Below are 27971 nucleotides of genomic sequence, written 5' to 3' on the forward strand. Positions count from 1 at the left end.
GTAACTTCAACCCAACCTACATATTTGTCACTCACCACCTCATCGTCTCAACAGCACAATGGAAACCTACACGCTCGCCTTTGCGCCTCCCAACCTCTCCCCTCTGCACATTGCGTACTTTGAGGACGTCGAAAACTCGGCCTCCATCAAGCGCCGCCTCGTATCGGCCGCGACGACCCCCGGTGCGGACGGAGAGCTAGCGCGCGCCGCCGTCGACTTTGCCTTCATCGACGCGGACCTGGTCGTCTCGAAATCGCACCTCACCACTGCGCTCCTCGCGACGCTGCTCACCTCTCTTCCCAATGCGCCGAACGCTATGTTGGATGCGCCTCCAGTTCCCAGGACGCGGACACATAATATCCATTCAGAGGTGCTCTGTGCGCTGTCGCCGAATAATAATATCAGCGATGCGATTCGCCGCTTTGGCGTCGGCGAGAAGACGACGAGGATGGTCGTCGTCAAGTTTGGCGGAGAGACGGCGGAGGTTTGGAAAGCGATAGAAGCGGTGGTCAAGGGACGCTTGGAGAGGGTAGACAAGATCGACGAGGTCGACGTGCCGTGGAGCAGGGTCGATAAGGTATGTCTCGTAGGAGAAAGGCAGAGCTCACACTAGGTGTACAAGGTCGGGGAGATGAACCAGCTCAAAATGCCGGCCGCAGAGCTCGAGGCAGCAAAGTGCGCCGCTATCGTCAACGCCGTCGCTGTCAAGCATGCCATGTAACATTCCAACATTCCCGCTCCCCATTCCCATTACACAATAGATCCATTATGTTGTCTACATACTTTTACAAGGATATGTCTAGATGTCATATGCTACATCTCGTCGCGCAGCACCTTCTGTCTGATGACCTCGCGGCGCACGGCCCGCGATGCCGCAAGGGTCTCGCCCACCGTCTCCTGCTCCTTTTCGTCTCCAGCTTGTGCTTCCTCTTCATCTTGCGCTTCCTCTCCAGCTTGCGCTTCCTCTCCATCTTGCGCTTCATCGCCATCCTGCATGTCCACATCATCGTCCTCGTCGCTGGCAGCCGCACGCTGCTTGGCGTTGACCTTGCCCTTGCCCTTGCCCTTGCGAGTCTGCAGTGATGCGGGCGCATTCTTGGCGCTGGGGCGTGAGGGACCACTTGTCAGTCCAAGAGTCCTGGAGGTTTGACGTGTCTGACGAGTGGATGCGCCCTTCTGTGCCTCTGGTGCCATCGAGGCCGCCGACTTGGGACCGCGTCTGCGCGTACGGCCACTCCACACTGACGCGGCTGCCTGGCTTGACATGCGCGGCCTGCCCTGGCCCTGGTCGTCTTCTTCATCCTCATCGCCGTCATCCTCCGCATCAGCCCCCTTCTCATCATCATCGACCTCTTCCTCAGCACCGTCTTCGTCCTGCACCGCCGCGCCCTCCGCCTGGATGTAGGTGTAGTGGCGCCGCTTGTATGTCACCTGCGTGCTGCGGGTCAAGCAGCGCAGGGAAGGTGAGCGTGTTCGCGACTGCTCTGAAAGTGGGGACGTCGCCTGGGGCGCATTATTGTGCGAGTCGGGTTCAGGCGCACTAGACGAACGCCGGTTCGCCGCGCTTTCGCCTTTCCGGGCCGGCGACGAGCCGGGTTCAGGGGACCCGAGAGGTCTCGTTGAGGCCGCCTTCGGAGGCGGCGCGCGAAACTCCTCCTCAGACTCGAGGTCGGGTGGAAGCTCCTCGTCAGAGTCTTGCAGCTCGTCCACCTCCTCTGGCAGCTCGTCTCCTTCCTCCATGAGCTCGTCTTCCTCAACCTCCTCTGGCTGCTCCTCCGCTCTCTGATCCAAGAGCTCGTCTTCCTCGTCTTCCTCTTCTCCCTCCTCCATGATCTCGTCGAATACCGTGCGTTGCGAAGGTCTTGGGCGCGCCTTACGCATCCGCCCCGGCGCGGACTGGCGGCGACGGAGCGGCTCGGGCGTCGACGGTTCAGGCGAGGATGGTGGCGAGGTTGGAGGTTGTGGGACATAAAAGGGTGGCACGTGGGCAAAGTCGGTGGCTCGGCGGCGGTGGTAGCGTAACATAGCGTCCGAGTCAGACTCGGCGTCGGTGTCTCTCCGTGACCGGCTTGTGGCGTCACGACGCCGGCCCGCGGCGTTAGGTGACTGACTTGGGGCGTTGCGGGGCGCATCGTCATTGCCTGGGTCTCTCAGGCGGACTGATATTGACCGCGCCCTCTCAGCGTTCTGTTGCCTGAGACGGCGCACAGGTATCTCGACGTACGCGCGGTTGACGGGCATCCGGCGCTCAAGGATGGGATGACACTCTGGCGTGCGCTGGAGATGCCGACGCTTGGGTGGCGGCTCGTCTTCCTCCTCCTCCTTGATCTCGTCGACAAGCTCATCCACCTCCTCCTCGCGCTCATCACCCCATTCCTCCTCCTCCTTGAACGCCAACTGCTCCTGTTCAGCAGCCCAGAACGCGGCCTTGTCATCCTCATAGTTCTGCCGCACCACATACCTGGGCGGCAAGAACATGCGTGCACGTCCCTCGATTAGCAGCCCGCGGTTCATGCGCGTCTCGCACATTGTGACTAGTCGCGAGCGCATGTGCTGCTTGTTGTACCAGGCGAGCGCCTTGGAGCGCAAACCAAACTCGCCGTAAAAGTAGGCTGCCACGTCGACGGGGTTGTCGACGCTCATGGGTACCTTCTGGATGGTGCGCCACAGGAGGAGTGACTCGACCTCCGAGAAGAACGCCCTGCGCCCGTTGAGGCGCGAGTACTTGAAGGTCTGGCCGGCCTTCTTGCCGTGGATCCGCGACTTGGGTGGCGCCCAGTTAGGGGGAACGATGTAGTCGCTGTCCGGGCGGAGGGGTAGGCCGTCTTCGTCCACAAGGTAAGGGTCCTGAGGCCGCAAGGGGATTTGAGGCGATGTGGAGAAGGTGTCGCGGATGAACTCCTCGTGGGACGCGTCGTCAACGAAAGGGTCGCCGTCCACGTCGAGGACGGGCTCGTTGTCGTGTCGCTCGTCATCACGCGGTTCCTCGTCGGCGTCCAAAGACAGCTCACTGTCGCGTGGCTCGGGCTGGTGGAAGTCATCAGAGGGAGGGTCGAAGTCAATTTCCATCTCTTGTTCGTTCACCACGACATCGACTTCCTTATGCGATCTTGTGATGGTCGGCCGTCGCTGGCGCGGTCCGTGCAGGATGCCTCGTGGCTCAGGCACATCCGGCACCTCACCCCGCCGCTCTGCTTCCGTGAGGTCGGCTTCGTCAGGCGGCGCGAAAGCGGTGGGGTCGTCGCGGTTCCGCCTGACGCAGGGAGAGATGATCTGGGAAAGTGCGGGCGCGGCGGGCGCGGAGGGGCCAGGTGTGGGCGAAGCGTCGGGCTTAGCGGCCGCCTGGGCCGGCTGCTCTGGCTCGACGTCGTCTTCAATCTCCTCGTCGCGCTCCTCCTCCTCGATGCGTTCGATCTGCACCTGGACGGTGGTGTCTCCCTCATCCTCGCCTTCGTCCGCACTGAGCGCGCCCAACACCGCCTCCGCCGCAGCCATCTCAGCGCTGTCTTCAGTGCCTCTGCGCGGATGCTGGGTCCGCTCGAACTGCGAGTCCGCCACTTCGGGAAGCGAGTCGGGGTCCTCCTCCGGTGCAGCCTCGAACTGTGACTCAGCAGCGTTAAGCTTCTCCTCGTCCTCGGAAGTCTGCTGGGACTGCGAGGCTTTACCGGGCAATTGGGGCCGCATGGTCTGTTCGAACTGCGAGTCGGCGGCGTCTGGGAACTCGGCCGCCTCGACCTGCGAGCCGGGGTCCTCGCGGCGCTCAGCCTCCTCAAACTGTGAGTCCGCGGGGTGGGGCAGCTCGTCCTCGTCGTCTTCTTGCTCGTAGTGCCTTCGGCCTGTCTCCTCGAACTGTGGGTCCGTCGGGCTCGGCAGGCCTTCCTCGTCGCCTTCCTCAGCCCGTGGTCGTATCGTCTCGAACTGCGAGTCGTCAATCTCAGGTAGCTCGTGTCCTACAGTGTCGTGCTCCTCAAACTCGTCGCCCTTGCTACCAGGGTGGCTCTGGTCTGATCCCAACTCGGACTCGGTGCGCGTGTATGTCGCAAACTGGCTATCGTCGGCGCTGGGGATGTCGTCGTCTTCCTCGTCCCTCGGGGGTTGTGCGCTCGCCTGGCTGCCGATGTGCTGGACGGGTGTGGAGTTGACGCTCTGGCTTCCCCCCTTGCGTGGGGTTAGGCGTTTGCGGCGCTCGTGGTCGCGTGCAGTTCGGGAGAGGACTGTTGCGAAGAGGTCCCAGTCGACACCGCCTTCGCCAGTTGCCGATTTGGATGGCTGCGAAGGAAGGGAGGGTTGGGAGGGCCCCGGCAGCTGGGACATCCAAGGTTGCAGCGAAGACTTGGATGCTATCGAGTCGAGTCCGGATAGTCCGGGCTGCGGCTTCGACGGCGACGACGACATACTGAGTGATATTAGTGATGGGTGTGGGTATTGTTACGGCCGGAGATTGAAGTGGAGGTACAGTATAGAGGTAGGTTGACGATGTTGTTGCCATGTGGGTCACGTGATCTTGTGTGGCAAATGGACCTCGTTTCCTTTCATTGTCATTTGCCAGCTTTGATCTGCGCCATTGTCTGTGCCGCTCACATCTGGACGCGGGCGTCATATACGGACATGAACATGAACATGTTACGCCCCAGTCAAAGAAAAACAAGTATGCTGGATCGCTGAGAATCTGGGAACTGGCGTGACGGTCTGGTAAAAGTGATGCCTCTCCTCCCCTTGGGACCGTTTCACGAGGCCATGCTACTGTGCCGCGTGCCGCCGGCACCCCATCTTCGCTCGCTCCGGAATAGCGGTACTCGTTCATTCCCACTGGCCCTTTGTTACCCCGATCGAGCATCATTGTATTGCATCGCCATCATTGCACAGATGCATGATACATCCTCCGATGTGATGGAACGGGGTAACGTAAGGGACCTTTGGTATGTAGGAGGGGCCGGAGCCGGAGTGCGCGGAACACGACTGCCTCGAGGGTACAGCACGACCGAGCAGTGACGTACACGTGTGCTGCGTCAACTACGACACTCTCCAAGTTCAAGTCCAAGCGTCATCGACAGAATTAGCAACCGACAATACGCGGATGTGCACCCCCTCTTCTTTGAATGGAGCAGTTTCAGCGCCGATCGATCATGACATGTTCGTAGTGGCATTGTTTCGATCTATCGCTGCGGCTACCAGCCTTCCCAAAGCCAGCCCGGCTAGACCGCATCTTCATGACAGACACACGACACGATATCTGCACGCCACCGCACGCCCCTCCGTCGTCGCCACCATCACACGCTGCATACACAACAAGGATAAACACACGCTTCTCACCCCCCACTCTCTTGTTCACACACTAGTTGTTCATTCGCTCTCACCTCTCTTGTCCAATTCGCCCCAGTCTTGAAAAGCGCGCCCCCGCCCCCCCTCTTCATCCTCTCCCCCATCTTCCCTTCTTGATCAAACACCTTCTGATCATCAGCCGACATGAGCGGGCATCATTCCTCCCCTCCAGTCGTCCCACGCTTGCGGGGTACAAGAAGGCGGCGGTTTAGTGCTTCTGCCCCACCCACTATCCGACGTCCCAAGTCTAGAACAGAGAGAATGCGGTCGCGCCATATGGCTCTGGCGGCACTTGTTGACGTCGAGCTTGAAGATACGGCACTCGAGATGGTCGGGGATACGAACACGAGGTGAGCCTGCATAATGGAAGGTCTGACTCCAGTACGCATTACTCGCTCCCCGGCCGGGCACGAGTCACCTTTCCCGCCCTCCCATCCTCTCTAGGCGGCCGCTTCCGCCTGCTGCACAAAGTCACCATCACGATCGAGGGCAAGGCAGAATACACCGACCCCGAGGGACGGTACACTCCTCTCCGGGTCTATCGCGCTACTCACGCCCTCCTCCCATCGCCATATACCATTCGGCCTTATTGCTCCTCCTTCGGGAGTATCACTCTCGACCTGTCCTTCGACCTTCGGGTGCCGGGCTGGCTCCCGCCCTCCCACCTCAGTCGACACAGTAGTACGAATTACGGCTTGGTAGCCGACGCGACTGTGGGTTGGGCCAACGAGACCGTCTTCTCGGGGTCGGGCGTGTCGGCCACGCCGTTACTGGTGGATGGCCAGTTTGCGCTCGCCCAGATGAGCCGGTCCGCATATGCACCGCTCGAGGTGAGGAGGCACCGTATTCCCGGTCCCATTCCACGGGGGGGAGCACCACGCCGCCATTATCCGTTTAGGTGCAAGACGCTCCCGGTTGACTTGTCTATTCGTCACGCAGAGTACGCCGACCTTGGAGACCCGAAGGGAATCAAGATCGACATGCAGCTGCGTGCGAGCGTGAGCCGGTGGGACGAGCACGAGGCGGGCGTGAGCCAGCAGGTCGCCCGGGCCCAGCGAGACGCTAGCGAGAGTGCTTCTGAGCGGGGATGCAGCGAGGGTGCAGAGCGTGAATCCAGCGAGCCGGCCTCCAGTCCCGAGAGCACCGGCCCCGCCGTCGCGCATGTCGTCCACATCGCCATGGAAGTCGAGGAACGGGAGGACGTACGTTCCACCCCAGCAGGCATGTTCCTCTCCGCCTTCCCTCTCCCGCCTCAAGACGGGCCACTCCTCGGACCATCTCGTGCGCCGACTACACCAGCCACACTCGAACCGGTGCGGCGGCGCGTGGCGCGCGCATGTCTCCTCCTCCCGAACGGGCAGGCACAGAGCCACACGTTCGACGATCCACGTCCCGTGGGACCCTCCACAAAGCGGATCAAGGGCGCCCTGACGTTCAATGAGATCGGGCGGTTTCCGGTACCCAACGCCACGGGGCCATTTGTCAAGGTTACCCACTTCCTCAAGACGCATGTTACGTTTGAGCGCGCGGGAGAGTATTATGTGAGTTTCCAGGAGACGGAGATGAAGAGAAAGGGAAAGGAGAAGAGAAGAGGGAGAAGACGTCGCTCACACCAGACGGAGACGTTCAAGACCCCCGTCCGGCTCGTCACCTGTCCCACGCCGCGTGGGAGCGTTCCCCCGCCCTATATCACCGTGTTCCACGAGAACGGCGACCTGCGCGACTGCGACCCACTTCCCCTGTATGCGCCCGCCGAGGACGACGTCGACATGGTCGAGGCACTCACGCGTGACGCCTCGCCGCCCACTGAGGCCGAGTCGTCACCCTCGCCTCCCTCGTCATCCCGGCCACTTCCCGAGGCGGAGCACCGCAGCGCTGCTGACGACCTGTCGCCCGCGAACCGCAAGCTGTTCGAGCAGTGGGCACGCGAGGCGTCGGCCCCACTCGAGGGCAACGCTTAGTGAGTGCACCACCTGGCCCCATCACCTCCTGTTGCCATCATACTGTCACGATACTGTCACGATACTGTCAGCCAATACTTGACCTGTCTGCAGCCGTACAATGGCGTTGTGCAGACTTGTACAATTAGTGTTGCCATGTAATGTCACGATAGACCTGGCGATGAGTTCCTGTTGATTCGTTATATCCTGGACCATGCAGCGTTCACAACAGTTTTCATTACCAAGATGTTGTGCGAAGGGCGTGGCGTGTGAGGACGTGAGAATGGGCGTGGTCGTAAGCGCAGGGTGTAGGGTCTTCCTATTCAAGCGAGTGTAGGCCTGACTAAGCAATGTTGTTGGCGCTGGAGCGGTGGGTGAGGAAGCGCGAGGGTGCCGAGCGGTTGCCGAAACCGAGCGACTCGACCTCGAGCATGGCGCTGCGTACATCCGGGTGGAACCTCGATGGTCCGAGCTGGCGTCAGCTGTGTTGCCTACAGCCTGAACAGCGGACTTACCGTCTGCGGGATGTCGACGATGCGGAACTGCTCAAGCTGCTGCGGGTGGAGGTGCGCAAAGTAGATGCCTACGCCGCGCTCCTGGTACGAGTGTACAAGCTCAGCTAGGATCTGGAGTGCGCTGGCGTCGATCTCGTCTACCTGCGCGAGTTAGTGTTGTCCCTCTCCGACTCACGTCGCCCATATGCAGGATGACTGCCTTGGCAGACTCGCGGAGCGGCGCGTCTGACGGGTGGCTTTTCTGAGGACCGTAGAGCTCGAGACGGCGCAGGCGCTCCTTGAGGCCGCCGGTGTTTGCGAACGAGAGGGGCTCGCGGATGCGAACAACGAGCTGGAGTCAGCTGAGTATAACAAATATGAGCCGACGCACCACACCTGGAATCTCCTCCGACGCCTCGTCGTCCTCGTCGATGGGGACCCAGTCGTCCGTGTCCGGGCGGCGGCCAATAATCTTGATCCGCGGCTTGGTCGAGTTCTGGATGACGAGTAGGAGGGAGAAACCAACCGAAGCGACGACTCCGACCTCGATGCTGAACAGGATCGTAAGCAGGAAGGTGCCCGCCATCTGGATAAAGTCGGGCCATGCGCGCATCCGCCAGTAGTAGATGACGTCGTGCGGTGCCTCGTTGAGGACTGGGGTGAGTGGCTAGTTCAGGAAAGGGAGGTGTGACGTACTGCCATACACGACCGTGGTAATGATCGCCGCGAGGACGCACTGACGTTAGCTCATGCGCACAAATACAAGAGCTCACGCGTGGGAGGAAGAACAGCCAGGGAATGACGAAGAAAATGGACAAGAGCACAAGCGTAGACGTTATAAGTGACGCCATCTGCGTGCGGCCTCCTGTCTCTCCGTTCAGGCGCGAGCGCGTGGGCGAACCGAACACCGGGAGGCAGCCCGTAGACGTGAGTGTCGACGCGACGAGGTTAGTGGCGCCGTAGGCCACGAGCTCGCGGTTCGGGTGGACAGCATAGCTGTACTTGGTCGCGTTCTCACGGGCCGAGACCATCGAGTCGACGACGCCGACGAGCGCCATGACGAACGCGGTTGGGAACTGCTGTCAGCTACAAGTTCGTCGCGTTGAGCTCACCGTCGCGTTGAAGTACTTCATGGTAAGTGACGAGAGCGGGAGGCCGAACGGACTGCCAGTCGTCGTCTGAATTTTGCCGAGGATGTCGACGCCGTCAAGATCCCAGCGGAAGATGGACGTGAACACTAATTGTCAGCGTAGCCTTACTCGCACGCACGGGTAGTGAAGATGACAACGAGAAGAATCTCTGGCACGAAGCGTAACCACGCGCCCCCGGGCGTCTTCTTCACGCGCTGCTTGAGGACCTTGCCGAAGATGAGGAAGGAGAGCGAGCAAGCAGAGAGGGTGGTCGTGATCGGGTTCGACTGTGTGATATGCCTGATGATAAAGATGAGCTTGGGGATCGGGAGGATCGGCGGGTCGCCAGCGTCGTGCAGGACCTGCGTCAGGCCGAGAAGCGGGATGCTCTGCTCGATGGAGATGATCTGGGTGAGTTTGATGGCTGTAGGTACACTCACGACGCCGATGGCGGTGATGAAGCCACGGAGGAGAGCGCGGGAGAGAACGACGTCGAGGAAGCCGAGGCGCAGCAAGCCGAGGACGCCGGTGATAAGGGCGACCTGGAACGTCGCAATGACGGAAATGGCTGCGGCCTCAAGTTCGGGGTTCTCGGGCGTATTGTGCGGGTCGCCCCATACAAGCTCGGTGATCAGCTGGCCTAACATGAGAGAGAGCGATGCTTCGGGGCCCATGGACAGCTGGCTGAAGGTTAGCGGGGTGGGAAGGGACAGGGAACTCGAGCAGCAGGAGCAGCAGCAGCAGCAGCAGCAGCAGCAGCAGCAGCAGCAGCAGCAGGAGGAGGAGGAGGAGGAGGAGGAGGAGGAGGAGGAGAGATGGGCGAAGCGGAAGGAAGGAAGGAAGGCGGGAGGAAGGAAGAGAAGCTAGCATGAAGGCACAAGTGTACGCGCACGCGGCGCAACGTACCGACTAGTACCCAGCAGACCATAGAGGAATATGGGCACCGACGACGACCACAGCCCCGCAACGGGAGTGAGCTTGGCCAAGCTCGTAGCATAAGACATGGCCTGTGGTCAGCGGCGCGGGAGTAGCAATTACCTGTGGGACCATGAGGCAAGCAACCGAGATACCAGCTACGACGTCTCCTGCGAACCTTTCATCAGCTCTTCCCCCTCTTATTGACATACAGGGACCAAGAGTATGTCGGCAGCCACTCGGTGACCTTTTGTCAGCCCTCCCTTCCTTTCCTTCAACCCCAACCCAAACACACAGGAACATAGTACTTGGACCGCTGGCGGATCTTGTGTGCGACCCTCGTGGCCTTCTGCAGACGCTGCGTACTCGCCTCAGACGCTTCTGTCAGCCTCTCCGAGAACAGACCCACCAGATCTATGACCAGCCCCACTGCTCCGTCCTCTGCCTCTGTCGTCGTCGCTGTCCGCCGCGTCCCAGTACTTTGGGTGTTTGGTGGCGAGGAGGCGGCTCGTCTCGCTGGAAGCGGCGAAATTCGGGTCCGTGGCGGCGCGTAATAGACGCGTAGGGGTTGGCGGGAGGACTGTCAAGTCGAGACGCGAGGAGACGGGTGTTGGTCCACCAGAGTCGGTGGGCGTGCCGGGATCTGGGGTTGAGGGCGACATGGGGTGGGGATCGTATGGTGCGATGCGATGGAGAAGAGTATCAGGGTTGGGTGATGAGAGTTGGTGGTGGTGTAGGGTGCTGATATGGTGTTGAGGAAGGCGCTATGGAGGATAGTGTAGTGGCGTAGAGTAGAGTGTGATGGCGAGTAACAGTCAACAAGTGCAACGGTCCTGGTGCGAGCCATCCCAGCCATTCGAGGAAGGGCAGCGTGTTATGTGGATGCCTACCTGGAATTCGGCCCCGCGTCTCACTCCTGGAACGTGGTACACTCAGGGGTTTAGTTCATAGCCGGTAACCCGCAGCCAACCCAGTCGACCAAAATACAAAGTCGCAAACGTGGGCCATATAGGCTTGTTATTTGCCATTTGGTAGGTGTAAGACGGTCTTCTATCAGTGAGAATGCAAGTGACGTCGGGCGCAGCTGGTGGGCGGGCCTGGACCGTGGGTGACAATGTGATGAGAGAGAAGGCTTGGCGGGTCTGTCTCGGGAGAATGGTTGATCCGGGTGGCAATTCAACGCGCCCGCGCCAACCTGCGCCAAAGTACGTGTGTGGCGTTGGCTGGAACTCTGGAACACTGTGTGCTGCTTTCTGCTTGCTGCGTGCTGCGTGCTGCGTGCTGCGTGCTGCGCGTTCGATCTAACCTACTGCTCTTCTGATCTCTCTCAAAGGCAGAGGACGGCGGAACGGTGGTATCGAGGTCCAGTCCCGCTGCAGCCACCAAACCCTTGTCCCCATCCTCGCCCCCATTGCGCCCTTGACGCCTCAATGGTTCGATGTTGAGCTCTCTTTGTCATCTGTCAGCGGTTGCAGAGGTTGCAGAGGTTGCAGAGGTTGCAGAGGTTGCAGAGGTTGCAGAGGTTGCAGAGGTTGCAGAGGTTGCAGAGGTCGCATCTCTTAGCCAAACGAGGGCAGCAAGCGCACCCTTGATGACCTTTGACCTCGCCTCGTGCGGGGCATCCGGTAGCTTGTAGCTTGGTAAAGCGAGCAGGGCAGTTTTGTCACTATCCTTGGATCAGAGGCTAGTGCACACAACACACACCCCGTCGATCATTGTTCATCTCGCGTTGTGGTACACGTGCACATCGGGAGCATTTCGTGCGAGTTACCCAAAGTAGATGCACACAGTTGCCATGGCCATCTTGATGCCAGGCTACTGAGTAGCATGTGCCCACTCCAGCTCACCCTAAGGTACAACGCATAGCATATTCTCACACCAGTTCTAACAAACACAGATAGGTTCCTCACCCGTGCACTACTTGCCGCGCGCCTCGACGCCCTCCCAACCCCACGCCGCGCGGCCCACCTCGTGCCCGCACCCGGGACGGTGATCGCGGTCCATGCCGCCGCGCCCGTCGATGCGCTCGCCGTCCGCGCCGCGCCGCCGTGGTCCCTCGCAGTCCGGCACCGTACAGAGCACACACGGAGGCCGCACAGCCTGAGTGTGGGTGTACAGCTCGGCGTCGGCAATCGCCTGCTTGTACGCGTCGAGGTACTCTCTAGGCGTCTCGGGGTGCAACTCGACCAGGCCGACCGTTGGGTCAGTCGCGTCAAAGTCGGGCAGAGGCTCGTCCGGCGTCGCGAAACGATACAGTCGCACGTCCAAGGCCGGGGGCTTGGCGGTTGTCTTGGGCGCAGGCTTGGCCTTGCCCTTGCCCTTGGCGTTGGATGCCGACTTGCGTGCCTGCACCTCGCGCCATTCGTCGGCCTTTCTCAAAGCGCGCTCGTACTTCTCGGCCACGTGCACCGCCCAGCCATGCAGCGTCGATAGGCCACCGCGCCAGCCAGCATGGAACTCGTCCTCCCACCCGCTCGCCTTGAAGCGCGAGAGATTTGGGGTTTCGCCACCGATGCTCACGCTCTTAAGTGTCGGGAGAGGAGGAAGGACAAAGTACGCGCGGTCGCTCGGAGGGAGGTCGGCCGCAGGGACGGTCGTGGAGCCACCGCGACGAGAAGGGCGGTCGCGCAGAGAGAACGGCGCCTGGCCGGCGGAGCGGTGACCTCTGCGCGAGCGCGCCAGTGCAATCTGGCGCTGCATCTCGTCCCGCGCCGCCTGGGCCTCTCGTTCCGCTCGGCGCTCGGCCCGCGTCTCCTCGTCCTCGGCATCTGAATCGTGGATCGTCCTACGGACCGCGGCCGCGTGCTCTGCCGCGCGAGCCCGCTCAGCAGCGTCCCATGCGAGGATTTGTCTCTCACGCTCCTTGCCACGCGCGAGGCCAGCCGAGACACACATGACGCCAAGCTCCTTGCACAAAGGTGCACCCGACTCGCGCGCCTTGAACCCGAAGAGGTTGACGCGGTCGAGCACGAGGTGTTCAAGTCGCTCGTGAGAGCGCAGCAGCGTACACAGTACCGCATCTAAGCGCACGTTGGTGGTCGAGATGTCAAGGTAGCTGAGCGAGGGGAAGATGCGCGTCTGCACAGGGATAAGGACGCTCGCAATGTCGCGCGATGGGACGTGCAGGCGGAAGTGGGTGATGTGCTTGGCGACAGGGGATGCGCCAAAGCGTGCGATGCACTTGATGTCGAAGAAGACGATGGGCTGCGCAAACGTCTTGGGCCGGTACTTCTGCATGCGCTCCGAGAAGAAGGGGAACGGGCCCTTGCGCGTGTACTCCTTGCATGCGGGCGAGTCGTTGTCGTCGACCGACGTCGGCGGGGTCGACTCGTCCGAGACGCTCTCATTGTCGGAGGATGATGGCGAGGGCCCTGTGGACGACGCCGCGCTGCCAAGCGTGCTCGCGGGCGTACTGCCAATCGTACTCGCTGCCGCGCTTGGCGCAGCTGTGCCTACAGCGCTGGCTAAGCGAGACGGTAAGCGCGACGGGAACCGGCTCTGCCACCCGAGGCTCTTTATGTCGTCGATGAGGCTGACCTCGCTACTGTTGCGCGTCGGCGGCTCTGTCCCGCGCGGCGGCAGGTCCTGCACAAGACTCAGGTGGGTAAACGACGGCGTCTCGGGCCATTCTCGCAGCGTCTCAATGGCAGTATCAAAGTACGAGCCTGATGTCAGCTTCAACCTGGCCAGTGCAGCGGACACACCTTTGAGGAACTGGTAGTACGAGGCCTGCTCGACATACGGCCGGAAGCGCATCTCCATACGCTCGATACTCTTCCGCGGCGTCTGGAACAGGTCCTGGAGGTGCTCGGGGACAAAGTTTGTGCCGACGTTGAGCATGAGCGTGCGCAGCTCGGGCAGCCAGCGCAGTAGGCTGGGGTCAGCACCAGGTCCATCGCGTCTGAGCGCCCCGCAGTGCTGTGTGGGGTTCGCGGACTCACTTGTTCAGTACGTCTGCATCACCGCGCCACGCTTCCTGCGAGTCAGCGAATTGTCAATTGTGAGTGGTGAATTGTCAATCGACTCGTGATCTGCGGCGTGATCTGCGGAGGTGGGGTGGGGTGGGGAGGGAGGTGGTGCCAAAGGAGCGGGTTGTTGGGATGGGAGGGGGCTTGAGTGTAGGTTCATAGTGGTAGGAAAGGCAGGATGGTGAGGGAAATAGGACGAGGTAGGGAGTCGTGGTAAGGAAGGTAGGTGAGGGTGAAGAGGACGGAGGTCGCGTCGACTCACAAGTGCAAACGTCTTAACCACGCCCGTCGACCCGCCCTCCCGCTTCCCCTCCTCCTTGAGCTTGTAGTAAAGGGGCACAAGCTGCCGTGGCTGATGCACGACCAGGTGGTTCCAGAGATGCGCATTGGAAACGGGATGGTGGGGAAGGACGAGGCGGATGGCTAAAGCAGCGCGTTGCTGGTCCTCGGGGGGGACGTGGTCGAGGATGGCATCGACAAGTTCGGGGGGGAGGTCGGTAAAGGGTGACACGGCGACGGAGTAGTCGGGAGAGGAGGACGAGGAGGAGGAGGAGCACTCGACAGAGTCGGAGGAAGGTGACGCAAGGGAGGGAGAGGAGGAAAGAGAGGGCGGAGAGGTGGCGGCGGAAGAGGGAGAGAGTGAAGAATGGGACAGAGAAACAGAATGCGTGGCCGTTGCGAGGTCCTGCTCAACAGCGAGCGAGTCCTCGCGGCCAGTCGAGTTCATCTTGGATAGAGTAATGCCAACATCCAGTTCAGTGACAATCTAGTCTTGGCTCTTGCCGGTACGCGTTTGCGGTAAGTGGCAGGTAAGCGGCGGTAAATCTGCCCCAGTTCCCCACACTCACATACCCACACTTGCCACCCCGGCTTATGGCCCTAAGGCCTCTAATCCGACATCCGCCAGATTGCTAGAACACGGTGGTTCGGACGAGGCCGGTTGGCACACACTCTAGCCACTCTTACTCCGCTCACCTTGCTTCTCACACACCCATCAGTGGGCCCTTGAAGGAGGCACGTTGCCCCACCCCACCGGCCCACCTCTCCACCTCTCCACGTCCACTGGATCGGATCGGCATCCTACAGTCCATGTCCAAGCTCGCCATCGCTCACGTGACCTTTGTTTGTGCTTCCGATATACGTGACAGGGGCCGACAAGCGAAGCGAAGCGTAGGCTAACTATAATGGCGCAGTCGCAGTCGTACTCGCACTCTTTGAGCATGGACGGGGACGTGCGTACATGCATGCACTTGCACATCGTACCTGCGGGGCCAGTCTAGTGGGGGGAAGTGAAGAAGTGGGGCTTGCGTTGGGTGATACTTGATAGGTGGTAGAGCTAGCTTAGCCGATGTGGCACCAGCATTATTGATGCACTCATGCACGATGGACGCAGCACTGGATGCCCAGTCTCACATGCCAGCCTGGCACACCGGAAGCTCATGCTCACCTCTTGCAACACGTCACACTGGCACGCACCGCCTCTCAATATCGATCATATCACCACCTTCATGATCGTACACAGCACGATCTAACGCACATATGGGTCCATGTCCATTCCATTCACCCCACTCACTCCACCTCGGCTCGCCCCCCAGGTCCCAATGCTCCATTGTTCTACCGGCCCATACCATTCCATTCCACGGCCTCAGACCACCTAAGACCTCCAATTGCGCCCCATTCCTCATAGTCATTTAGTAACCCCAAGTATCTCATCCCTGCCGGTCCTCGCCGCCCCTGTGCTTGCTCACACTCACATATCTGTAGACCAGCTGCATGCAGGGTTATCCGATGTGGGTCATCTGTAGTACAAGAACCAACTATGTACTCGACCGTGCAAATGCTAAAGACCAAATGGTATGCGGGATGGTATGGTGGTCAAGGCACCAGGCCTCTACTGGTGGCGCAGGCGCCAGCGCGCTCGCGAGTCAGAACGTAGCAGACCCAAGCGCGGCTCAGAGCTCGATCGAACGTGCATGCTCGTTGGGACCAACGTTGTAGCGCACAGTCGAGACACCCTTCCCGGCTGATGGCGCGTGGTCGTTGCCGGGGAGCAGGGGAATGGACGGAAGGAACTCAACCCCCGAGCCGCGCGGGCTCATGAGGCCAGAGCACTCGGTGTCCGAATCGGCGCTCGAGATAAGGCTTGGTGTGCCGACATCAGAGTCCGTGCTCGATTCACGCAAGCGCGAGAAGAGCAGGAACGGAAGGTCACGAGCCTCAAACTCATCGTCGCCCTCGCTGGCTGTCGCGTCGTCATCGCCCTCGTGGAACGAGGAGCGTGGGGTCGCTGAAGCGTCATCCTCGTCTGATGACTCGGAAGCCTGGATAGACTGGAGAAGGTTGACGAGGGTGGCTGAGAGGGAGCGGTAGCCCTCGAACTGCGGGTGGGCATCTCCGTCAAGAGGGCACATGCGGGCGAACATCATGCGACGACGCTCGAAACACTCGTCCCAGTCGCCGCCCTCTTCGCATTCCGATTCAGAGTCTTCAGGAGTGGCGAAAGGGGAGCGGGGGAGAGCGCGGAGGACTTCTTCTTCGTCTGTGGTGTCGTCGTCGTCGGCATCTTCTTCGTGAAGGCCGACAAATGATAGACAGCGAGAACCACGGGAAGGCATGGTGCAAGCGCGTTCTTGCTCCGAGGGTGGAGCCAGAGGCGTGCGGTCATATTCGTCAATGGCGTACGTGTCAAAGTACTCCTACACAGTGTCAGTTGCAGAACTCGGGATGTCGTGTGCCAGAGGTTACTCACAGTGACAGAGGAGCCATCCTCAGAGTCGATGAAGCGAACCGACTTGGACTTGCGCTCAACCCACTCGCCGTTCGAGTCGACAGTGCAGGTGCTCGAATCAGACATGGCGGATACTGGGCGGAACAGGACGAGGTCCTCGGCGCGGCGCGTCGGCGAGAGGCAAGGGCGGAGCTTCTTTGCCGGTGAGGGCTGAGGAGAGTGCGGGAGGAGATGAGTCGACATGGTTGTTGTCTGGATGAGAGGATAGGAGGAGGATTAAAAACTAGGGAAGAACAAAGTCGAAGGGGTGGAGTGATGAAGCACGGCGTTGTTGACTTGGTGCTGATGTGGATACTAAAACGCTAGACTCGAACTTGATGATCAAAGACCGAGTACAGGTTGCCGACAAGTCGACTTTGCGTTTTAATGTTCCAAAGTCATTGCGTGTAGGGGAGAAAGAGTTCAAGTAGGGCGTGGGGTTGGGTGTGGAGGATTAAAAGTAATGGGCTGTGGAGCGTCAGTCACCAGGACGACTGCGAAAATGTAGAAATGAGGAGAGAAGTAGCGTTGGTTGAGGAGACAAGAAGAAGAGAAGGAACAAGTCACGGCAAGGGGTGAAAGGGGAGCGGGGAGCGAGCGACAGTGCGCGATTTTAAACTTACATGGATACAGAGTGGAGTACTCTTGTGAGGGGATTGCTGAGGGCGCGTAAAGGCCAGTGCGGTGAATGGAGGGTGGTTGGTTGGTTGGTTGGGTGGGTGGATAACGTGCTAGGCGTTCGATGGATAGATCGAGCGCACAGGTCGCACTAAATGACTCGTAGAGCGGGATCGGCGGAATGGGAAAATCAAGACGTTGCTGCTACAAGTAGAAGCAGTAACGAACAATGACGCTCAAAAACGACGTTGGCGCTGGGGCTGGGGCTGGGGCTGTTGGGGCAGATTGTGTAGATATCTCCAAGCCGGTAGCCGGTAGACGGTGGGGAGGTGCAAGCTGCAAACTTGGTGTTATTGGGAGATTTGAGGCGACTGCCCAAAAAAAGCCGCACGAGGTAGGCGATGGTGTGGCTGGATATGAGGACAAGAGTCACACTTGGCCGCGGAGCGACAAGCACGACGAAGACGCCGAACGACGCGTTGCGCACCTAATGCAGGTGGTGGTGGTGGATGAGTAGTTTGATGGATGAAGAGAATCTTTGGCGTTGATGAAGGGGGGAACCAGGTGGCAGGGTGACACGGCTCGCCTAATAGGAGCAAATGGTTTGCCCATAGTTTGGCCACCTAGCTGGGCCAGTTGGCCAGTTGGGCGCTCTGTGGGTATCGGGGAGTTTTGTGTGTAGGGTGGGGGCGATGTGCCAAAATACATCCGTGCCTCTCGGTCCCGTGCTTTGTTGACGGTGTTGACCTTGGAGCTGTCGAGCTGTTCAGCTGGTCTGCATTCATTTTTACGTGCCTTTGCTCGGGAATCGTTTTATGCATTTGACCAGAGGATTAAAGGGGCTTACTCCTAGGGGAAGGAAAGGGGTAAGGGATCGGGGATCGCGAGGGAAGGGACGGGTGGACACGGCGCGACGGCTGTAAGGCTATACGACACGACAGTTGGGTGGCACAACGGGGTGGGTAAACTCTGGATGTCCGTCTGTCTGTCTGCGTGTGACACCCTCTATGATTTGGTCCCGCCTTTGAATTTGAGGGATTTGTCAAGGTGCTGTGAGAACTCTGAGAGTACGACCCTGGTCTGAGGGACTAAACTAATACTTTGGCTGGCTTTTTTCCAAGCAATCTGGTTGGACGACATTTCCCGCATCTTGATTAAAATTCAGTTGGTCACCAACGCAACAAGCACAGCTTGCTTGTGCTGGCTTATCCAGCTGCCTTGCAGCTGTTTGCTGTTTCATGCGACATGCTACATGCATCGTGACATACCGGCCACAAGCTCACACCACGCTCACTCACGCTTCCAACTCAACGCACCGATCACGCCTCATTCGAGTTGTAACGGCTCAACTCTATTCACTAACAAGCACACCCGCGGCCGCAAGGTTGGATTGGACAAACAAACCCAACCAAGGCGTATCGGAAGCCCAATGCAGCCGCGGATCCGGGTTTCGGCATGAGCCATGGTTTGTTTGGCTGAAGACTGACTGACAGCGGTATGTCTGTGCGCCGCGCTCCTGAGGCCCCGCCAAGGCTTGTTCCCCCCCACCCTAATGCTATTTTGGCCACACGACACTCGATAACCGACCAGTGGCCAGTGCCTTTGCTATCGGTTTCTTGTATCGTATCTGGGATGTGATCACTCACTTCGCTCATGATTCGGACATGGGAGTGGGGACGGAACGTGGGCATGGACTTGGTCCTTGACGATCAGATCCGTGATCCATGATCCAGGCCTTGTGTAAACTTGTAACCTCTAACCCACGCTTTACATCAATACCTCGCTCAGGCTCTTGGTGATCTAGCCACCAACGACCTATTCCCAAATGGAATCGATGAGAACAGAATCTCGCGGAACGGAGGTGGAGACGTCGTAGCTAATCGGTGGGGGTGCCCCCGTGGAGCACTAGTTCAACGGTCCATGGCAACGGCTACGACGTATCCGATCCAACTCCGAGAAACCGAGTACAGATCGGAAAGACGCGCTCAGATACTCGCAGTCAGGTGAGTTTGTTCCCATCGTGCCTCCCGACCCACATCCAATGGCGGTGGTTCCCCCGCACAAAAGGCACTTGGTACACCCGGGGCCCTCTTGGGATGGTGGGGATGTGGCGCCAGTGTCAGCCAGCGTCAGGCAGGGCTGCTGCCCTGTCTCGCCGTTGCAACAACCCGATGCAGCTGGTCTGCTGGCAAAACGTTGACGGGCTTTGTGCCGTCTCAATGGGATGATTCAAAGCATTCCTGCCATCCTGCCGAAATCCGCGGTTGGCAGGGTGATGGGTGGGTGGTGGCGTGCGGAATGTAAACGGAGATGTCATCTTTTCCGCGATTCCAAATGGTTGGCGCAGTGACTGCGCGAGCGCCGTGTCTGAACTCTAACCCTGCAGGTGTACATTGTGCGGTTTCGTTTTGCGCCGTGTACGCCATTTATGACGCCGTTCATGACGGCGCATATGGTGACGTGGGCTGCGAGAAGTCAGCTGGATGCTGCAGTTAATTGAATGCAGCTGCGCATGACCACGCCATGCCATGAGCTCATTGGATCTCGTTCATGACATATTTCATTCATGACAATGCGAGACATCCACCACGAGACATCCACCACAACGGCAAGTACTAATCATAGTGGAGATCAACATTGCGTCATGATCGGCGATCAGCTCCAACTTCGGCTTGACGGCATGAAATAGGTTTGACAGTTGTCATGATCGATTGTGCGCAGCGCCTTTGCATCTGTGTCGCATGTGAGCAACCATGCGTTGCCACCCAAGCGCTGACTGGTTGTCCTTGAGCATGCGAGTCGCCACTCAGTGGCAGTGTGGAGGCTGGATGATGGCAGATGGCGCGCATATCTGGTCCTCTGCGTCAGAAACAACTGCCAGACAGACAATTGGGCAACTTAGCTCGCCACCCAAGTGCTCAAAGAATGGGTCTCTTGTGCAGGCATAGGTGTAGCTGTTACATCAGGTCGCCTGAATTGCAGGTGCGTTCCATCGCAATGGAACATGGAACACACAAGCATGTTCCATTGCTTTCCGCTTCACATGCCTCCGCGACGCGTCGTGTTCTCCCGACTTGCCACCTTTCTCCGCGCACAAGCGGTGACAGTGGAGACTTTCTTCCAGTGACAGAGGAGTTTGATGTTTGAGGGGATGTGTCTTCTGCACAGCCCCTACAGCTGAACGGCTAGCCGCTCCACACAATGACCATATGATTGTCTCCATTTCTCCAAAGATCCAAGGTGTCGTGTTCTGCCAAGCTGGCAAGTCACTTTGTGTAATCTGAAACGAGACGCGATGGCAGTGCTCGTTGAAACGCCACAAAGCGCTCCTTTCGCGCAAAACGGGGTGGCTGGATCAGATTGCAAGGCCGCCCAGGCGTGTCGGGATCACGGTTAACTGCCACACTCTCGTCGCCTCGTTTCAGAACTCACACCTCGCCTCATCCCGATCTCCGACGATCCCGGACACCTGTCCGACTGGCCACCCCGAAGATGACGAGATGACGGAAATCATAGCCGCCACGCCAGCCGTCCCCGCAAAGCGTCGTCTACTGACATACCCGGACCCAACGGCCTGCACAGCACACATGAATGGTTCATCGCCTCTTACATGCTCGTTGCTAGAAACCGGACAGTTGCTGTGTACTCCTGATCACTGTGGTCAAGCTTCATGTCATCATTGAGCTCGTACAATACTGCCTTCCTTCCGGAGCAGTCGGTTTGTGAGGCCTCCGTCCCCGCCCCCAAACTCACCTCAATACTGTCCTTCTCCTTCGCCTCTGTCTCCCCATCTGCCTTTGCCTTGGGTTTCCCTTCGTCCTTTGTCTCCTCCTTCCCCTTGACCCCGCCCTCTCCTTCCACCTTAGCCTCTACCTTAGCTCCCTCCCCTCTCTCCGCCTCCGCATCCGCCTCCGCCTCATGGGCTGCGGCTTTTTGCCTCGGGGATCGGGAAGTAGTCCGTTACCAGCTCGTTGTACACCTTCTCGTCCTTCTCCAGGAACACGACGTATACGACGTGCTTGATCTGGCGTCAGCTCTAGGCGCTCCGGCAGCTAACAGAGTCGTTCTTCTCGAGGAACTCGCGTGTCGTCTTGAGTGCGATTTGCGTTGCGTCGCGGATGGGGTAGCCGTCTGGTGTTAGGTGTGCATCATACTCAGCTTCTCCCTCCCCATTATCGCAAGACCCCCTTGCTCTCGCCCTCTTCCGAACACACTCACAGATACCAGTGGATACGCTCGGGAATCCAATCGACCCTCCTCCGTTCTCCGCACACAGCTCCAGTGCGCTCTGGTAACATGACTTGAGCAGTCGCGCACTCTCCTCCTTGCGGTCTGCGTGGTATATCGGCCCAACAGTGTGTCCGATGAACTTGGACGGGAGCTGGGGTCAGTCTCTCCCCTCCTCCATCATCATTCCTCCCTGCTGTTGGTGCACTCACGTTGTACCCCTTAGTCAACTTGGTCTCGCCCGTATTCGCTCCGCCGAGGCCAGCACACTCCTTGAGCAGCTCCTTGCCGGCGGCGCGGTGGATCGCACCGTCCACGCCGCCGCCACCCATGAGGCTCCTGTTGGCCGCGTTGACGATCATGTCGGCCTTGAGCTTAGTGATGTCGCCTGGGGTCAGCAGCGGTTGGGGGAAAGGGGAGGTAGGGACAACGGGGAAGTGGACGTAGGTGTGAGGTCGAGGGAGAAGCAGAAGTAATGGGTTGGTTTGAGGCACATGAGGAGCTCACCTCTCCAGATGGCGATACGCGCGTTGAGCTCGGCATCAGGCTTGTACTCGTTGCTGCTCCCGTCGGCATGTGTGTCAACAATGGAGGGGAGAGTGGCGGGGTCGACAAAGCTGGACATGGTACGTGCTCTCTTTGGCGGGGGAGAGGTTCGCAGCGCTGATTGAAAGTAAGAGAAGACGGATGGGTTCTTGCCTAGTGATGGGGCCATTCCAAGTTGAGAAGGAAGGTAGAAATAGTTGTTGGACAATCCGAGTACCCACGACGTCACAAATGTCAGCTCAACCTCCACATCGTTCCTCGACTTCCTCCATCCGCCATCCCTCATTCCATCCGCGACGCTCGCTCGCTCGCTCATTGCCGCCGGGATGGGAAGCCACGCCCTCCACCCCCTCCTCGCGGCCAAGGCCCGCATCACCACCCTCCACCAACACGGTGCGCACCTTGTCTGCTGACCGCTGACGTTAGATGGTACACTGTACGCCGGCTGCGCAGACGGGAGTGTCCGGTACTACGACGGCGCCGAGCTCAAGGCATCATACCAGTTGAGTAGGAGGCAGATTGACGCGCTCGCCGTCCTCCCCGTCTCGGGACTGCTCGTCGTGCTGGCCGGTAAGCCCTTCCTTGTCAAGGCTGATCCAGACCAAACCGTCTCGCTCTACAAACTCGACCATCCGAGTAGAGCCAAGGTCCTCACGCAGGCACGCTATGCCCAAGCATTTGCAGCCACGACCTACATGGCCCCAGGCAAGCCTTCCGAAGGAAGTGCTACGGCCGCCAAGACCAGACGCGACCTGCTGGTCGTGGGCTGCTCAAAGAAGGTTGTGGTGTATGGTGCCGGCGCGCGTCTCGGCGAGGCATGGGAGCTGACGCTGCCCCATACGCCGCGCGCCGTCATCTTCCCCGCACCGGTGTACGCCGACCTCCCCGGCGCCGTGCATCTCCTGTACTCTCCGAGCGCCAGCACGCTGCTGCACATCAAAGCCAGCCCGGCCGCGAATAGGCTCAGTGCAACTGACCTGCCCATGACCGGATACCCCGCGTCCAGAGACGGAACGAGGCCAGCCGTGCCCGATAGTGGATGGGGACGGTTGGGCGGGTTTATGCGCGGTGCGGCGCTCCCTGTTGGCACGCGGACGGTTGGCGGCGAGGTCGCGCTCGTCCGCGACGACCTCGGCGTCTTCTTCTCGTCCGAGGGCAACTTTACGAGGGACGAGTCGCTCCACTGGCCAACGGTACCAGAAGCCTTAGGTGAGATCGGCAGTATGTGGGTTCGCTAACAACCAGCCTTCTCCAACCCCTTTCTCTACTCGGTTCTTCCTGCAGCGGCGGCCGTCGCTGGTCAGCCTGCATCCCTCCCCACCATCCAGGTACACCTCGCTCCGACGCTCACATTGCGAGACACGATCACCTTCCCTGCTCCCACTACTGGGTCGCTCTCCGTTGCCGCCGTCAATGTCGGCGCGACGTCGACCGACGGCAGGAAGAGCTCCAAGCTCCTCCTCGTGTCCACGCCGACCGACCGCACCCTCGCGCTAGAAGGCAGCACGATCTGGGAGGTGCGAGGTACCGACATCGGGGAACAGGTCGACGAGCTCGTCAGGGAGGGGAGAGTGATGGACGCGATTGGCCTCGTCGAGGCCGTCGGGGACACCGGACTCGAAGAGGTGAGCTGTACCGCGTGGCTTCAGCTGACACCAGACCCAACGCCTGCCCCGCCTGCGCATCCTCAACGCGTTGGCGCAGTTCGCACGGGGCGAATACCAGCCCGCGCTCGAGACGTTCACCGTGTTCAACGTCAATCCTGCAAAGGTCATCGCGCTGTATCCCAGAACCGCAATATCTGGTAACCTCGCCGTGCCGAGGGAGGAGTGGATGAAGCTCTTCGGCGCGGTCGAGGGCGCGAGACTCGAACCTGAGGTCCTGCCAGTCATCGCTTCCCCGAAACCTTCGGTCATCCGCAATGCGCATTTAGCGTTGGCGAGGAAGAAGAGCAACGACACGATTGCGTCGGTCGCGAGCACCTCTAGAGAGCATCCGGACAGCCCGCCCAAGATCATGTCGCCGCCCCCGATGGACGATGGTGAGTTAACGCACAAACTTACTCTAACTCGCACAGAGACACTGCCCCGCAAGGCGGTCGACGAGCTGATCTACTACCTCTCCGACCGGCGACAGAAGCTCGGCGGCGCAATCCCTGCGCTCAAGGACCCACTGCCCGCCGAGGCTGACCTCCCATCACTGTCTGAGGTCCACGCAGCGATGATCCACGACCTCCCGGACGGCCCGTTGATCGACCTCGACCCAGAACAACTCCTCCGCACTGCACAGGTCGTGTACACGTCCCTGCTGAAGGTGTATCTCGTCGCCCGTCCCAGCCTTGTAGGCAGTCTGTGCCGTATCGAGAACTGGGTGGACGTCGCGGAGGTCGAGCCGCTGTTGCGAGAAAAAGGAGTGAGCTCCTGGATGATCACAGAAGCTGACACCAGCGTATCGATGACTTGCGGGACCTGTACATGCAGAAGGGCATGCACGACAAGGCGTTGGGGATGCTGTTGGAGTAGGTTATGACCAAGACGCTTCTAACCTTCACAGGCAGGCGAAGGAGGAGGACGACCCGTTGGATAGGTACCCGCCAACAGTGCGGTACCTTGAGAAGCTCGGTCCGAAGCACCTGCAACTCATCTTCGACTCCTCGCGCTGGATCTTCGAGGAAGACCCGGGGCGTGGCTTGCAGGTCAGTTGTCCTGCCATTTGAGAACTGATGGCAGATCTTCACCGCGGACGAGCCAGAGGTCGACGCACTCCCGCGCGACAAGGTCGTTGCCTTCCTTGAGGAGGTCGACTGGAAGGGCGGCATTACCTACCTGGAGCACGTCTTCGAGCTGGGCGACACTTCCCCCGAGCTGCACGACAAGCTTGTCGAGCTGTACTTGCGGCGCCTGAAATCAGCTACAGGGTCGGAACGCGACGAGGCGCTCAAGACGCTCCTCGCCTTCCTAAACGACTCCACGCACTACCGCCCATACCGGCTCCTCTCCAAGCTGCCTGTCCAAAGTGAGTTCCTGCCCACTCCCCCCCCCCCCCTTATCCTGCTAAGACAGACGCGCCCGAAGCCCAGGCTGTCCTCCTAGGTCGGTTGGGAAAACATGACGAAGCGCTCCGACTCTACATCTATACGCTGAAAGACTACGCCGCCGCCGAAGCATACTGCGCGCGCGTGCACGCCAAGGAGCCGGAGCGTGGCCTCTTCCTCCACCTCCTGCGTCTGTATCTCCGTCCTGTCAAGGAGGAGGTACTCGTCGCCCCGGCACTTGCACTCGTCGCGCGACATGGGAAACGTATGGACGCGCGGGCCGTGCTCGACCTCCTCCCGCCCCTCGTCCCGGTTAAGGAGCTACACGACTTCTTCCTCCGCACACTGGGTGATGAGCGCGCTCGCCGTAACGAGCACCGTATCACGCGTGGACTGCTCGCAGCGCGCAAAGCTCAGGCGGAGCGCCTCGTCGTCGGACTGGAAGTCAAGCGTGTGCGCGTGACTGACCAGCGCATGTGAGCTTAGGAATTGAGATGGAGCTGACCCCAGCTGTCCGCAGTGCCAGAAGCGGCTGGGACAAAGCGCCATCGCCGTACATGCGCCAAGGTGAGCTGCACGATTCGATTGGAACAAGCTGACACCAGGGGCGAAGTCACCCACCTGCATTGCAAGGATCTGTTCTCTGAGCGCCTCGCGCGCGCTCGCGCTTGAGTATACGAAACACCCTGCACGATATATCCTTATGCATAATACTACGATGTCATGCAGGTGCAGAAGCGCTCGTCTCCTTCGATTTGGAGCACGAGCTCCTTTAAGCCCGGCACGCGAGAGCGCAAAGCGGCCTCGACCCGTGCCGATACTTTTGCGGGGTCGGCGCCAGGGGCGAGCTGGACGTGTAGGGAGCCGACGAGGTTGGCGCCCTCGCGCGGCCACAGGCGCGCGGCCGAGTAGGACTTGACGCCGCGCACGGTCGAGACGTCGCCGAGCGCCTTGCGGAGCGTCGGCTCGGAGTACGGTCCCACGTCTAGGACCAGGACGCGCGCGGCATCGAGCACGAGCGGGAAGACGGAGGCGAGGATAAGCGTCGCGATGAACAGTGAGGCGAGGGGGTCGAAACCCGTCCACCCCGTCCAGCGGATCAGGAGGGTGGAGACGATGACGCCGACCGAACCGAGCGTGTCGGCCATGACGTGCAGGAAAACGCCGCGCATGTTGTGTGAATGGGCGTCGTCGTGGTCGTGGTCATGGTCGTCGTCGTGACCATGGGAGTGGCCGTGGGAGTGGTCGTGTGAGTGAGAGTGCCCGTGGACGTGGTCGTGCGAGTGCCCATGAGAGTGGCCGTGACCGTGGGAGTGGCCGTTAGCATTGGTGTGGTCAGAATGCTCCCCATTCTTGTGGTCATGCTTGTGATCATGTCCGTGGCTGTGCTCGTGCCCATGTCCACCATCACAGCCATCATTCTCGTGCGCCATGCCGTTGAGGTGATCCGTCTTCTTGTCGTGCACGATGTGAGCGTGGCCGTTCCCGTTGGTATGCTCGTGTGCATGACCATGGTCGTGTGCGTGACCAACCCCGTGCGAGTGTCCATGACTGTGGCCGTGGTGGTGGTGCCCGCCAGTGGCCCACATGCCAAAGAGGTTAATGAGCAGGCCGATCGTACTGACAAGGAGAAGTTGGCGCGTCTCCATCTCGGGCGGGTTCAGCACACGCTGGATCGCCTCAAAGATGATGAAGATCGAGATGAGGATGAGGAAGCAGCCTGGTGTCAGCTCATCGCCAAGTATCATCAGCTGGATACTCACCGTTGATGAATCCCGACAAAGTCTCGACGCGCGAGTAGCCAAACGTGTACTGCCCGTCTGGCTTCCATGTGGCCGCGACGGATGCCCATAGCCCGACGCCGATACCGAGGCAGTCGAACAGCATGTGGATGGCTGATGTCAGCTTATTCTGCAACAGGAAGCTGTGACTCACCGTCCGAAATCAGGCCTAGGGAGTTGGTCGCAATTCCATACGCCATCTGCACGCCCATGTATGCGAGGTTGAGGCATAAGAAGCCGAAGATGCGTCGGCTCGCCGGCGTGCGGATCACCGTGAGGAGGTGTGGCCTCCAGGCTGCCGGCAGCAGGGCGAGTGGAGTATGGAGGGAGAACCTTGGGCCGGTCGAGACGGACGGCGTGGACCGGGGGAAGGCCCAGCCATTCAGTGGGATGGCCTGCTTCTGGGCGAGGATGACGGCTGGGACGACGGCCGCGAGGTCCACCAGCGGCGGACGGGGCGGGAGAGCGAACATCTGCGCGAGGGCCAGGTACGCAAGCCCGCTGGGGGAAGGGAGGGCGAGCGAGGTCAGCCCATGGAGGGGAAGGTAGGATGCCAGCGCCGCGACCGCGGAAAGGGCCCCGAGGGGGAGCGAGAGGGACTGACGTTAGCTCGGAGTGGCAACCAAGAGCTCACCGAGAAGACGAGGATGACGGCGCTGCCGGCCACAGCCGCCGCCAGCATTGGCACGGCCCACCCATCATCGCGCCTCCGTTTGGCGCCCAGCTTCCCCGCGACGCCGGAGATGGCTGCGAGCGCTGCAAGAGAACCGGCCGTCACCTCATCCCCAAACGCCGTGACGAAAGTGAGGGCAGCGACGATAGCCGCTGCGCTCGCCGCGCGTGATGTCAATGTCGATGCGTTGGCTGCCGAAGAGGAGAGGAAGACGATCATGGTCGGACTGGGGTCAGCTCGATCGGCTGCTGACCTTAACCCAATCTCTGTACGTACCGTAGTGGGCCGACATGCCTCGTCGCGAGGCCCCAGCATATTGTCTGGAGCACGCCGAGGCCAACGCCTAGCCCGTCTGCCGCGGCCTTTCGTCGCTTGTCCTTCCGTGTGATGCCGAGCTCTGCGCCCAATGCCCAGAGGCAGCGGAGGAGGACGAGAGCCGCGACGGAGGAGACGGCCGTATCGGGGGCTGTGTCAAGCCCTCGTGGGGGGAGACGGGTGACGAGTGCGCGGGCCGATAGTGTGGCTAGAGGAGGGAGGAGCTGCATCGCGAGGGTGG

At 60.1% G+C, this 27971-nt stretch overlaps 10 protein-coding genes across 10 annotated transcripts; 3 read left to right on the forward strand and 7 right to left on the reverse strand.

Moving 5' to 3' along the window:
• Positions 1 to 58: 58 nt before the first annotated feature.
• CGI121 (uncharacterized protein) lies at positions 59 to 721 on the forward strand (the record flags this gene model as incomplete). The annotated part of the gene is made up of 2 exons (XM_060602740.1): positions 59 to 577; positions 614 to 721. 2 exons carry the CDS (start codon positions 59 to 61, stop codon positions 719 to 721), a joined length of 627 nt encoding a protein of 208 aa, XP_060459104.1.
• A 92-nt stretch (positions 722 to 813) lies between these two features.
• On the reverse strand, positions 814 to 4395 carry CcaverHIS019_0602990 (uncharacterized protein; the record flags this gene model as incomplete). The annotated part of the gene is made up of 1 exon (XM_060602741.1): positions 814 to 4395. The coding sequence occupies one exon, from the start codon at positions 4393 to 4395 to the stop codon at positions 814 to 816; it is 3582 nt and encodes a 1193-aa protein (XP_060459105.1).
• A 1188-nt stretch (positions 4396 to 5583) lies between these two features.
• On the forward strand, positions 5584 to 7283 carry CcaverHIS019_0603000 (uncharacterized protein; the record flags this gene model as incomplete). The annotated part of the gene is made up of 3 exons (XM_060602742.1): positions 5584 to 5672; positions 5705 to 6863; positions 6939 to 7283. The coding sequence occupies 3 exons, from the start codon at positions 5584 to 5586 to the stop codon at positions 7281 to 7283; spliced, it is 1593 nt and encodes a 530-aa protein (XP_060459106.1).
• Positions 7284 to 7605: 322 nt separating this feature from the next.
• CcaverHIS019_0603010 (uncharacterized protein) lies at positions 7606 to 10463 on the reverse strand (the record flags this gene model as incomplete). Its single annotated transcript, XM_060602743.1, has 14 exons — positions 7606 to 7734; positions 7778 to 7918; positions 7953 to 8108; positions 8148 to 8410; positions 8453 to 8492; positions 8530 to 8832; positions 8869 to 8993; positions 9026 to 9293; positions 9327 to 9570; positions 9793 to 9893; positions 9925 to 9979; positions 10014 to 10048; positions 10097 to 10179; positions 10211 to 10463. The coding sequence occupies 14 exons, from the start codon at positions 10461 to 10463 to the stop codon at positions 7606 to 7608; spliced, it is 2196 nt and encodes a 731-aa protein (XP_060459107.1).
• A 1255-nt stretch (positions 10464 to 11718) lies between these two features.
• CcaverHIS019_0603020 (uncharacterized protein) lies at positions 11719 to 14496 on the reverse strand (the record flags this gene model as incomplete). Its single annotated transcript, XM_060602745.1, has 4 exons — positions 11719 to 13466; positions 13506 to 13675; positions 13743 to 13777; positions 14032 to 14496. 4 exons carry the CDS (start codon positions 14494 to 14496, stop codon positions 11719 to 11721), a joined length of 2418 nt encoding a protein of 805 aa, XP_060459108.1.
• Positions 14497 to 15721: 1225 nt separating this feature from the next.
• CcaverHIS019_0603030 (uncharacterized protein) lies at positions 15722 to 16740 on the reverse strand (the record flags this gene model as incomplete). Its single annotated transcript, XM_060602746.1, has 2 exons — positions 15722 to 16465; positions 16519 to 16740. The coding sequence occupies 2 exons, from the start codon at positions 16738 to 16740 to the stop codon at positions 15722 to 15724; spliced, it is 966 nt and encodes a 321-aa protein (XP_060459109.1).
• A 4330-nt stretch (positions 16741 to 21070) lies between these two features.
• On the reverse strand, positions 21071 to 22006 carry CcaverHIS019_0603040 (uncharacterized protein; the record flags this gene model as incomplete). The annotated part of the gene is made up of 5 exons (XM_060602747.1): positions 21071 to 21178; positions 21212 to 21285; positions 21373 to 21535; positions 21594 to 21769; positions 21889 to 22006. 5 exons carry the CDS (start codon positions 22004 to 22006, stop codon positions 21071 to 21073), a joined length of 639 nt encoding a protein of 212 aa, XP_060459110.1.
• Positions 22007 to 22253: 247 nt separating this feature from the next.
• On the forward strand, positions 22254 to 25633 carry VAM6 (uncharacterized protein; the record flags this gene model as incomplete). The annotated part of the gene is made up of 11 exons (XM_060602748.1): positions 22254 to 22320; positions 22354 to 23136; positions 23173 to 23552; positions 23587 to 23968; positions 24005 to 24339; positions 24375 to 24445; positions 24481 to 24622; positions 24657 to 24942; positions 24990 to 25437; positions 25472 to 25528; positions 25567 to 25633. The coding sequence occupies 11 exons, from the start codon at positions 22254 to 22256 to the stop codon at positions 25631 to 25633; spliced, it is 3018 nt and encodes a 1005-aa protein (XP_060459111.1).
• Positions 25634 to 25674: 41 nt separating this feature from the next.
• Positions 25675 to 26133, reverse strand: MSC2 (uncharacterized protein; the record flags this gene model as incomplete). The annotated part of the gene is made up of 1 exon (XM_060602749.1): positions 25675 to 26133. One exon carries the CDS (start codon positions 26131 to 26133, stop codon positions 25675 to 25677), a length of 459 nt encoding a protein of 152 aa, XP_060459112.1.
• A 163-nt stretch (positions 26134 to 26296) lies between these two features.
• Positions 26297 to 27960, reverse strand: MSC2 (uncharacterized protein; the record flags this gene model as incomplete). Its single annotated transcript, XM_060602750.1, has 6 exons — positions 26297 to 26313; positions 26583 to 26681; positions 26725 to 26856; positions 26897 to 27341; positions 27377 to 27641; positions 27692 to 27960. The coding sequence occupies 6 exons, from the start codon at positions 27958 to 27960 to the stop codon at positions 26297 to 26299; spliced, it is 1227 nt and encodes a 408-aa protein (XP_060459113.1).
• Positions 27961 to 27971: the final 11 nt, after the last annotated feature.

The sequence above is a fragment of the Cutaneotrichosporon cavernicola genome, assembly GCF_030864355.1.
Source record: "Cutaneotrichosporon cavernicola HIS019 DNA, chromosome: 6".
Lineage (NCBI taxonomy): Eukaryota > Fungi > Basidiomycota > Tremellomycetes > Trichosporonales > Trichosporonaceae > Cutaneotrichosporon > Cutaneotrichosporon cavernicola.